Source organism: Haliotis rufescens, unplaced genomic scaffold (genome assembly GCF_023055435.1).
Source record: "Haliotis rufescens isolate VD_foot unplaced genomic scaffold, xgHalRufe1.0.p SCAF_18, whole genome shotgun sequence".
Lineage (NCBI taxonomy): Eukaryota > Metazoa > Mollusca > Gastropoda > Lepetellida > Haliotidae > Haliotis > Haliotis rufescens.
The window spans coordinates 6,720,753-6,733,388 of record NW_025963868.1 but is presented as its reverse complement, the minus strand read 5'-3'; the positions used below and the strand labels follow the sequence as shown (position 1 = coordinate 6,733,388).

General features: G+C 42.9%; 1 protein-coding gene across 4 annotated transcripts in view; it reads right to left on the bottom strand.

Moving 5' to 3' along the window:
* LOC124149721 overlaps positions 1-12,636 on the bottom strand; it is a 70,134-nt gene that overhangs the window by 28,117 nt on the left and 29,381 nt on the right. The window contains exon 1 of one of the 4 annotated variants that reach the window (XM_046521466.2): positions 985-1,150. The exons of the other annotated variants lie outside the window; for them this stretch is intronic. Within the exon in view, the coding sequence (XP_046377422.1) occupies positions 985-1,022 (38 nt within the window). The 5' untranslated portion in view covers positions 1,023-1,150. Of the gene's footprint in view, positions 1-984; positions 1,151-12,636 lie in introns of those variants that run through there. 4 annotated transcript variants of the gene reach the window in all.

Here is a 12,636-nt window from a genome sequence, read left to right as displayed (position 1 = left end):
CGAAGTGATGAAGACCTGCATCACTTCGGGCTTTCCTCCCACATAAAGCTGACACGCCGCGATATAACTGGAATACTGTTAAAAGCGGCGTTAAACCCAACTCACTCACTCACTCACTCACTTACATACATACATCAAAATACTCCCTGAACTCATTGACTTGTTTAAACTCTGGAAATCAACCACCGAACAAATATTACTGAAAATGTTAAAGGAATATTTCTAAATTCTCAACTTCTAGGAAACAGATAAACAGTTAGACTAGCGCAGTGGTATGTATTTAACAAACTCGAAACTAAATACAACACAACAAACTATTCTCATGGTCAATATGTTAAAATCATCTAAATCGATGGTTGATTTGCTCAAACTAATATCACGTATGCTCCGATACGCGAACCATCAAAGCAAAACATAAACTGAAGTCTTCATGACTGACACTAATTATATACAGCCAAAAAATATCAAAACGAAAACCTAATCAAGTATTCCTTGGGCTGAACGTATTCATGATAATTAAATCAAACACTAGAAATGCCCGAAAGAAAATTGATGATACAATCCCTATTCCGATCTAGGGAAAGACTTCCGCCCCTATTCTCTCCCCCCTCCCACCAAAAAAAACAACAAAAAAACCAAAAACAAACAAACCAAAAAACACCAAAAAAATCCCAAAACAACAATAATCAAACAAACAAACAAAACATACAAAACAAACAACAACAAAAACAAAACACACAATGTATGCTTTGCCGCTCAATGCTTTTACGTATATAATAGATTTTAGGGAGGGGGTGGGGGTCTGGGGCGTGGAACGGGTGGAAATCTTACCCGATCTGGACTCAAAGATCCAAAACAGGTGGGTCAAGTCCCAACATGGCTGAAATGACAGACCATCTGTTCAAATCACATTTGGTACGATATTCAAAATCAAGAAAGCGCATGTGTCTGTTGTGGCTGATGACCACGAAAACTAAAACTGACCTGTTTCGTTTCTTTCTGCTATTCCATCGCGACGCCATAGTTAGTGGTTGACACGATCTCTGATTTCTCCAAGTTATCGGCTATTTCTCACCAGATTTAGTCCTCGCAATCCGCTCTGAGTAATCACGACTAAAATCTGCGTGCAAGCTGTCCGCCGGGCCGCCATGACAACACGTGACACGAGCAGACGACAAGATGGACTCGCATCATTGAGCAGACGTCATATGAGGGTAGTTGGTCATAGACAATGGGGTAGGTTCAAGAAGGGTTGGGCGCATTGTTCGGAGTATAGTCTGAAGTGCCATTTCATGCATACATTAATTAGATTTAAGGTTATTGATAAAGATCGCATTATCGATTCATAAACATACCACGCCTTGATATGTTGAAATACTAGACGCGCTTCCAGAAAAGCAGTAGAGGTTGGGATAATGCGTTTTGTGAATATAAATTCTCTGAATAAAATTACGAAGTTGACTTTGGCATAGCATATAGACAATACACGTTGAAACTAGCAGCATATTTAATTTATAGCGAATCACATGTTCTTTTCAATCTGAATTGAAAGACTTATAATCGTGTTCTAATGAATTGGGTTTTTCGTCATACAGAAAAAGAAGACGACCCTCCCACCTTTGGGTGTGATTGTCTTTCTTTCACGACGGTCCTCAATGATGACAAATTAGTTTGCTATATACTTCAAACAGTAGCAATATTTTCCCAGTAAATATACCTGTCGAATTGGTCAGTACGCACTGCCATAATAAGGAAGTACCGAAAATTACAACCACTTATTGGATCAAATGTTGATCCTGAATTTATCTCATGGTCCTAATTACATTTTCCACAATCACGACATCATCATCATCATCATCATCAAAATAATAGGTCGTTTAAAACAAAATCACAGCAGACCACGATTCTACTACTTCTTTTGTTTTTTGTTTTGTTGTTTAATGCCGCACTCAGCAATATTCCAGCTGTATGACGGCGGTCTGTAAATAATCGAGTCTGGACCAGACAATCCAGTGATTGACATCATGAGCATCGATCCACGCAATTGGGATACGATTACATGCATCTACAAGGTCAGCGTGCCTGACCACCCGATACCATTAGTCGTCTCTTCGGGTAGCCTAGTGGTTATCAAGCCGAAGATTCGGGTTCGATTACCGACATGGGTACAATGTGTGAGGCCAATTTCTGGTGTCCCCTGCCGTGATATTGCTGGAATGTTGCTTAAAGCGGCGTAAAACAATACTCACTCATAAATATTAGTTGTATTGTCACCATCATGAATGTTGTTATTGTTGTTTGTATCATAAACATAGGTGGTTGTAGTAGTAGTAGTAGTAGTAGTAGTAGTAGTAGTAGTAGTAGTAGTAGTAGACCCGTGATGATCCGGGGTGGAATAGGTCTTCAGTATCCTATGCTTGCTGTGAAAGGCGACTATGCTTCTCATAAGAGGCGACTAGTGAGTGAGTGAGTATGGTTTTACGCCGCTTTTAGCAATTCCAGCAATATCACGGCGACGAGCGAGCGCTTTAACCACTAGGCTACCCGACCGCCCCACTAATAATAATGACTACGATGATATCACCATACACGATGAGAACAAAGATGCAGTTAGACTGAACAACTAGAAAGTATAGAGTGAGTGAGTGAGTTGGGATTCACGCCGCTTTTAACAGTATTCAAGTTATATCACGGCGTGTCAGCTTAATGTGGTAGAAAAGCCCGAAGTGATGCAGGTCTCAGACCTTTACCACTTCGATGAAACCCACGAGCACGGGTATGGTGCTGACAAACCTAGAAACATAATTGGGGCGAACCGGGATTCGAACCCACGATTATAGGTTTCTGGCGTGCCCAAGGGACGCAACTCTGCAAAGCGAACCGCGGCGCCTTAGGCGACTGGGCCACCCGTGCCCCCTGAAAGTAGAGAAACCCCAATATATGATAAGTATAACACGAATACGACGACAGAGCCGAACAGCAACGTCGACCACACTGTACATGGCCGACAACACTCTCACATCTACAGGCGGGGAATAATACCAGACACATTCCAACGCAATCAATCAGCAGATGTTATCACGGGTAGAGCGTACCCCGTCACCCGCCAGTACCGGACAGAGCCGGGTCTATCCACCCGCCGTATTGTCTGCATGACTGTACTGTTATCCCGACATGAATCTATACATGATCGTACATGTGTTACTGTCGGTATGTATAAGCTGTGGCTCAGCTTTGATAGAATCACAAACTCTAGCGATAATTACTATGAACGTTCTTGTCTTTTTTAAATTACGCTGTACATGTCAGCCATTTTTTTAAATAGAAATAACGTGTCATTGTATATGTTACAGTTAGTGTGTACAATTAGTCAATTTTTACAAATGACGGAAATTTTCAATTGGGCAGTTCACAAAACGCCAAAATGTTTCAGTCATTATACAACTATTTTTCTATTTATCATATCCTGATAACGAATTTCAAACATTTTAATGCTCTATTTCCTCACCTAGTGACGGAAGTCAATGCATATCTTATTTCTTTCGCCACAAAATCCTGGCATAATGTGTCTCTCGTAATGTTTTCAAAGTCCTTTTCAATTTCTTGAAAACGTTCAGTCAATCTGACTAATAACATAACATAACATAACATAACATAACATAACATAACATAACATAACATAACATAACATAACATAACATAACATAACATAACATAATTATATAAATTGGTCTGTTTTCAGGTGCGGTCATATTTTTGTTGTTTTTGTTTTGGTGTTTACTTTTTTTTATATATATATATGATCTGGGGTTGGGATGGTGGGAGGGGGATAGGGGCAGGAGGGGGATAGAGGCATTTTCCTGCAACACCTTTCGAAATATACAATAACCAAAAAGAAACAAAAACAGAATATCATTTTAGTATTTTTTATTAATAAAATAGTCATGCTGTTTTGTTTTTGTTACTTCTATACTATTGTTACCCTCTTTTTCGGGATTCATATTCCATTATTGGGTTCTGGCGTGCCCAAAGGGACGAAACTCACGCACAACAAGTTACCCGTCTTCCCCACCACCCCATTAAGTACAGCAAGAAGGGGACACGCATGGTAATTGTCGTCGTCTAGTGGGGGTCAAAAACCAACGTGAGACGTGCTACTAGGTAGTGACGCCGTCAGGGAGGGCATCTTATAGTTAATTTATCGTGTCTTTACCGTTACTATCATCACGACCACAGAGTAAACATCAAGACATGAAGAACGTTATAACGGGAACAACTGTTTTTATAACGAGGACATTCCCAGGTGTGAAATAACAGACGTCACTTAATTTCAATACTGCGGGTAATGACAGTGATTAATTGATGTCTATATACCAGAGTTTATTTTCTTACGATAACCTGAAAGAACTTGTTTACGTTTAACGACAAATCGCCGCCAAGTGGAGAGCGGCGAAGCGAGGTACGCACAATACAGACAATTGTATATTGATAAGTGATATCTGATAGTCTTGCTGAATATTGAATATACTACGTTGACAACTGTAGTAGACCAACAACAAAATCTCGCCAACTCGAGTTACCTCGATATATCGTTTGAGACCATGTATATTATGGTTGGGTGGTTGGTTTGTTGTTTAACGCCGCACTCAGCAATATTCCAGCTATATGACGGCGGTCTGTAAATAATCAAGTCTGGTCCAGACAATCCAGTGATTAATATCATGAGCATCGATCAGCGCAAATGGGATCGATGACATGCATCAACCAAGTCAGCGACCCTGACCACCCGATCCCGTTAGTCGCCTTTTACGACAAGCATAGTCGCCTTTTACGGCAAGCATGGGTTACTGAAGACCTATTCTACCCCGGATTTTCACGGGTCGTATATTATGGTCTCGTAGAATCCTTACATCAGTACTTTGGCTCGATGACTACCGTGTGTCCCGTGTGTCCCGATGTTCCGATGTTAACGGGTGCTAAATATTGTTTTAAATACATAAAAATAGCAAACTGTAATTTGGGACACTTTCATGTTTTCAGAGGAATAATAACAGTTTCTTCGTATGACTGCATGTGTTGGTGTTATAATTTCAAAATACACTAAAAAAAGCCCTTCAAATTGCCCTGATTAGGACTTTATTGTTGAGTAAACGACAATTTATTCGTTACAATCCTAGGTTATGACCACAAGCCAATTTGTGCTGTTAAACCAAGCCCCCTCGTCAATTTCACGTGTTGTTTTGACAACACACAGGTGTGATATGCCATCATTAATGTCGAGTTGCGTGAAGCACGTGCAACGGGTAACAGGTGTCCAGGAGAACTTTGAATGACGCATGTGTTGCTCGCTTGTTGTTTAACGCCGCACTCAGCAATTGTCCAGCTATATGACGGCGGTCTGTCTAATAATCGGGTCTGGACCAGAAAATCCAGTGATTGATATCATGAGCATCGATCCAAGCAGTTGGGATCAATGACATACATCAACCATCAAACTGTGAATCGCGGCCTTAGAGTCGAGGGGATGTCTCCATGAATATATATCGGAAGATGCATTATTATTATTTTTTAAACTTCACATGAGTTAGTGAGTGAGTGAGGTTTAACGCCGCTTTTAACAGTATTCCAGTTATATCACGGCGTGTCAGCTTAATGTGGGAGGTAAGCTTCACTTCGGTGAAACCCACGAGCACGGGTATGGTGCTGACCAACCTAGAAACATAATTGGGGCGAACCGGGATTCCAACCTACAATCATAGGTTTCTGGCGTGCCCAAGGGACGCAACTCTGCACAGCGGCGCCTTGGACGACCTGTACCCCCCCCCCCCCCCCCCCCTTAACTTCACAATGAAGCACAGCTACTATTTTCCGCTGGAATATATTTATTGGTTCACCCTTGCCCCTACACTTACTACCGCCCCTCCTATCAAGCAGTTCATTTAACGCACTGTCGGAGCTCCATAAACTGTTGAGGTGAGGTGAAATGGGGTTTAACGTCGCGTCCAAGATTATTGCACTTATACAGCGTGTGTGTGGCTGCTTGTACTAGTCCGATTTATAGTGCTAGCTCACTGAGATACCATGCCGCGGTTTAACATGAATACCCCACTCAGACACAGTATACTGACTCCGAGCAGACCAGTCCATGTTTTAGCCCCTTAATGCCGAGCGCCAGACAGGGTAACAACAAGTACCATCTTTTTACGTCTTTTGGTATGACGCGGTCGGGGATCGAACCCCAGAACTTCCGCTCTCCGGGCGGACACTATCAATAGACCACGGAGGCGGTCCCCATAAACTGTTGTGAACAATTGAGTATTTACTTATATGTTGTCATACATTCGTTTACTTTTATCGATGTGTAACCTACTATTAATTTTTGAATAAAATAGAAAAGAAACCTATAACCACAGCGAATCGCAGCCTCTTAGACTACTGGGCCACCCGTGCCCCCTGTGGTAAATACAAACAAATATCTATGTATGATTTGGTGAGAAAATATCCTCTCTAACAAGGCGCCTGGTTCTGTATTTTTCTTAAATAATTATCACCAAATGAGTTCGTAACTTTTCGTATACCAGATCACCAACAACATGTCCAAATGTATATATAAGGGTGGGTGGGTGCGCACCCGTACCTTACTTGTTAAACTGGTAATAATAGCGCAGAAAACTAAGTCAACAAGGCGTGTTTGTTCCTCCACCCAAGCCGTCAAACTTGGCACCGTCTACAAGGACTATGTTGACCTGTCACACAAGTTAGCCAAGTCGCCATCAAGACCAACAGCCACTCAATCATCAAACACGAACGGCGCAAACAAACTTCTGGCAGTTACACGCTGCATTGATCTCTGGGTATTACAGCCCGACTAATATGGTCATGGGCACTGGTCAAGGCTTCTGGCCACCCAAGAACAAACAATCTGTTTCTAACACAAACCGTCCGTTGAAAAGAACGAAAGTTACACAGCAGGACTATTAACTGAAAGCCAAAGGGCCTGGTCAAACGAAACACTGTCACATGCCTCGTTTACCTTGTCGGCCAATAACCTACATGTTTCGACGTCGGTAGGTAAATAACATTAATGTTGTATAGCGGTATTTGTTATGCTCAATACGTGGTCATTGGATACATGACACTTTAAAAGGGAAACGTCGTTTTGGTAGCAACAAGTCAATATATACAAATACAGGTCTTCATTATTTGGTCAAGTCGTAAATTGACCGACTTCCTACCTTGTTGGTAGGTAATGATATTGTTGTGCGCGTTGACGTGGCAAGTTGACGACCATGCATAATCAACATTTCTATTTTTGTTGTTTAACGCAATACTGAGCACATTTTCCCGAGGCAACCGCGTTAACTGACTATAAAAGTCCGGAACCACACAATCCTGTGATCGATATTGCGAACAACAATCAATTTGGATATGATGACACTCACTAAACCATTTCAACGAGGCAGACAGTTGGTGCAGTAAGCCGCCATTTACGAAGAGCATAGTTTGCTGGGGGCCTACTCCTCCTCCTTCTCCCCCCCGACACCCGACCCGGAATCCCCATGAGACGCAGACTGTAAGTAATTCGGCCCCTTACGACAAGCACAGATTGATTGTTGGGACTTATTCTAACACGTATTATCCACGTTGAGGGGGGGGGGGGGGGGGGGGGGGGGAACTAAGTACGTGATCCCGCGTGAAGAGGGTCTCGGTCATACCATGGCGTATCGGCTTTACTGATTGAGAGCTTTAAGTTTTAACGTCACTTTGTATAATAATATATATAGTAGGTTTAAGATTTAACGCTGCTTTGTATAATAATATATATAGTAGATTTAAACTATCCAACTGGGGTCTCAACTTCATAAGAGTGAGTGAGTGAGTGAGTTTGGTATTACGCCGCTTTTAGCAATGTTCCAGCAATATCACGGCGGGGGGACACCAGAAATGGGCTTCATACATTGTACCCATGTCGGGAATCGAACCCGGGTCTTCGGCGTGACGAGCGAACGCTTTAACCAGTAGGCTACCCGACCGCCACTACTTCACAAGACAATATCACTGTCTGAGTACTGGTACGTACGATTATCATATCACATACGGAGATGACAATATCTTCTACGTAGATGAGTGGGCACGGGTGGCCCAGTCGTCTAAGGCGACGCGATTCGATGTGCAGAGTTGCGTCCCTTGGGCACGTCAGAAACCTATGATTGTGGGTTCGAATCCCGGTTCGCCCCAATTATGTTTCTAGGTTTGTCAGCACCATTCCCGTGCTCGTGGGTTTCACCGAAGTGGTAAACGTCTAAGTCCTGCATCACTTCGGGCTTTCCTCCCACATTAAGCTGACACGCCGTGATATAACTGTCATACTGTTAAAAGCGGCGTTAAACCCAACACACTCACTCACTACGTAGATGATTAAATATTTTAGACTGTGGCACTAACACGCTTCCATATACTCGCTCTGACCATTGAAGGACCAGTATGGAAACAAATATCCTCACAAGCCTACCTATTAATGCCAATATCAATCAGAGTATCATCAACTGAAGCCCACACCCCACCGACTGGACGCTGACCATTGTCCGAGCTGGACATCGACACCACAACCTTGGCTATGGCCTCTGACCAGAGTACGAACTGACCAAAGGCTGTAAACACACGTGTGGAATAATCGTACAATGACATCCATTCACATCGGCATTTGTTGACGTCTCCGGTCACAGTTGTACCCCTCTTTCAAATCAATAAACATCTTGAGGTCATGGTAAGTTCAGATTATCAGCTGTCGACCGGCCTCGAGGGTATGAGGAACCTCGCAAAAAATGTTTTGTTTGTTTGTTTGTTGTTTAACGCCGCACTCAGCAATATTCCAGCCACATGACAGCGGTCAGTTAGTAATCGAGATTGGACCAGACAATCCAGTGATTGACATCATGAGCATCGATCAATGCAATCGGGATCGATGACATGCATCAACCACGTCAGCGAGCCTGACCACCCGATCCCGTCCGTCATCTCTTATGACAAGCGTATGGCTATGTATGAGGTCCCCCAACTGGCGCGTACCCTTGTGAAGAAAGGGGTAGCGGGTGGTCCGCGATAATTACGAAGATGGGTAAGTGCGTGTCCTGTCTTGGCCAATAACATGTTTTAGTCCCGAGAAGGGCGGTCGGGTAGCCTAGTGGTTAAAGCGTTCGCTCGTCACGCCGAAGACCCGGGTTCGATCCCTGACATGGGTACAATGTGTGAAGCCCATTTCTGGTGTCCCCCGCCGTGATATTGCTTGAATATTGCTAAAAGCGGCGTAAACCATACTCACTCACTCACATGTTTTAGTGGCTAGTTCAATAGCACATAATGGACATAGTACATGTACGTGCTGATGTAAGGTAACCGATGACGTGACACGGTGACAGCAAATTGTCACCCGGGTCTCTTATTAGTCTTAATAACAACACACCCATGAAGATGCTGGGGTAGAATAGGTCTTCAGCAACCAATACTTGCCGTAAAAGGCGACTATGCTTGTCGTAAGAGGTGACTTACGGGATCGGGTGGTCATACTCGCTGATTTGGTTGATACATGTCATCGATCCCAATTGCGTGGATCGATGCTCATGATATCAATCACTGGGTTGTCTGGTCCAGACTCGATTATTTTACAGACCGCCGTAATATAGCTGGAATATTGCGGAGTGCGGCGTTAAACAACAACAAACAAACAGACAAACTTCATAGCAACACGTATGTCCTCGGGAGCGTAGTCAATTTCATCGTCATGACCTGCACGTGCACAACATGCGTGCACCTGTAACCACCTGTAATAAAACCAAACAAGTTTGCCCAAGTTCTGTACACCGCCTACTTGTCTCAAACGCGTTTTGTGAGTTTGTTCAGCTTATTATGGATCACCAGTAGTATAATAATCATTTATACTGTGTCATTTGAAATATATATAGCACGGCTTTGTTTACCACCTACAGCACCCAGTTCATTATTCAAACTGGAAGAAATGGGGAGGTCGTAAGGTGCTGACCGTGCACGTGACGTGAGGTCAGCTGGTACTGATAGCGATGCATACCGCTAATAAAAGATAAGTCATCACAAGGACTCAAGTTAACAGGTAGAATTATAAATTGACGCGCCTTTTTAAATCAAGGGTTAGGTAGTACCCGTATTATTAATAGCATTAACTGCGTTACGAGGCAGGTGTTGGCGGGGTGAGACTGATGGAATTCAATAATGTTGAATTCAATAATTCAATTTGATCATTTGTTGAAAATGTGCACATTCTTATGGTGCTTATACAAAGACGTACATATACAGTGCACCCTCGATAATCCACGATTTTTTATCTCACCTTACATTCAAATACTAGCTTCTGATTGGTTAGAGAGCGGGCTATTATTTTCCATGTTCCCCGCTGAGAAAACAATCGTAACACGCCTAAGGTAAGTTGCTTATCTCATAAGTATCGTTGAGCTGAAATGAACCGATGTTTATGCGTATGCATTGAGTAAAGGGAAGTAACAAGGTTCGTTTGCGTCGTCTGCTTGCTGTCAAAACGGCTGAATCAAAGCGGTTTACTCTGTGAAACTTCGGACACAGATTCCGGGTCTGTAGGAATGAGTGTCGGTGAGATAAAGTCGTTGTCAACCGATCCCTCGGATCATTTGGCGTTAGGACCCATTCGCCACAATAGCTTCGTCATCTTATCAGTAACATCTCGCAGAAATACTCTCGCTCTGGGTGTTACTTGATTGGATGGCCATTTTAGGAACGTGTTTTTCGAAAGGGGCTCTCAACGAACAGTGGTTGCGGATGGGTACATATGATCCACGCTTGCCTTTGGACCCGACTGGATCAGGAGACGTGATTGATGAGCGTGGACTGTCGCTCGGTCTTTAGGATACTGGTTTGTCTTGACGCCAGGTCGCTGCGATTGAACTTGTAATCATTCAGCGGCGTAAAACAACTTTCGCTTAAGCAGTTAGTTCTTCATAGGTAGGGTATTACGAAGACATTCAATCAAACACCGTTGTGTCGAACTTATGGTTGTCTCGAAGTAAAATCTTGGTCCCTGCGTATTCCTTCTTTCTTCATCATTTTCGGTTGTGTCGAACCTCGGATAACTCGAAGTATTTACGTAGTTTCCTTCAACTTCGACACAACGGGATTTGACTGTATTACCGTTGGAATTGGCTCAATTAATTTCTGGAAACGCATTTTGGCAATTAAAGAGAAACGTATAATTTCCAAGGAAAGTACTGTCCCATTTTAACCATACATAAAGCTTGCTGGTACAGTGAACTACGTTTATAACGAACCCGCTTATAACGAACTGACCGATATAATGAACTTGTGTTTTAGTGCCGGTCATTTGTTGTATATATGCTGTTTATATGCTTATAACGAACAACGGTTATAACGAACTAAAATTAGTGGTCTCTTTGAGTTCGTTATAACCGTAGTTTACTGTACTTGTATTTGTAAGGTGCAGGCGTTTTCGGATTAAATACATTCATAGCATCAAAATCTCGTTGTAGACGAGATCACGCTTCGAGAGTTGAAATACTATATGTGAGTGGATTAACGTCGTATGTTAGGATTAAAGTATCAATGGGCTCGTGAAATAAATCAATGCGGCAAGAAAGGGTTCAGACAAACCTTGGTGTTCAACACGTTATATCGACCTCGCTCCAGCCTTGAAGAGGTAATAGTGACTTCAGTCGAGCTCTGGGGCGGGTATTAGCAGGGATCGATAAGGACGGATCGATCATAACGAATTATAGATCTGGTGTAGATTTCTATGGTTGCTTTGAATAGAATAAAATACGGTATGTCGTGTATGGCTTGTGTGTCTGAAATCTGGTGTCTTTGTGCGGCGGTTTCTGGTACGCTGCATTTGGTAATATTTCCGCCATATCACGGCGCGGATAACAGAAAAGACACGTCCCGCGACTTTACACATTGAACCCATTTAAGTATCGAACCCGGGACCTCGGAGAGAAGAGCTAACGTTTTAACCACTGGGCTATGAGACCCACGATCATCGGTCATACATTGACCGTTTTTTCCTGCTTGTCGTAATATCTGATAAAAAGGGTATCCGTTGGCCACCATGGCTGCTGAATAATGAGAAATGAGTGAGATTACTACTTGGAGGAGCGACCGCCTGGACATGACAACTTTCAGCTAGGACGTATTTGGGTCACTGTGCCCCGACGTGATTGATGCTCATAACATCAACCACATGTTTAGGATCGATGTCTTTTTTTTGGACGTTGGCTACAGCTGCTGTTTTACACGATATTTTTATTCTCTTAACATTTTATGCACACTTTTCATTTATTCACTGTGACCAATTGAAGAATAGGGGCGGTCGGGTAGCCAAGTGGTTAAAGCGTTCGCTCGTCACGCCGAAGACCCGGGTTCGAATCCCGACATGGGTACAATGTGTATCACGTGTTAGCCCGACGTCGAGCGTTTTTACTGCCGATGCATGAATTGTAAATATTTATGTTATGATGTGCATATCTTATCTCTCGTAGTTCAACAGCGAGCAGCTTGTGTGCACATACAGTAAACTACGGTTATAACGAACACGCTTATAACGAACTGACGGATATAACG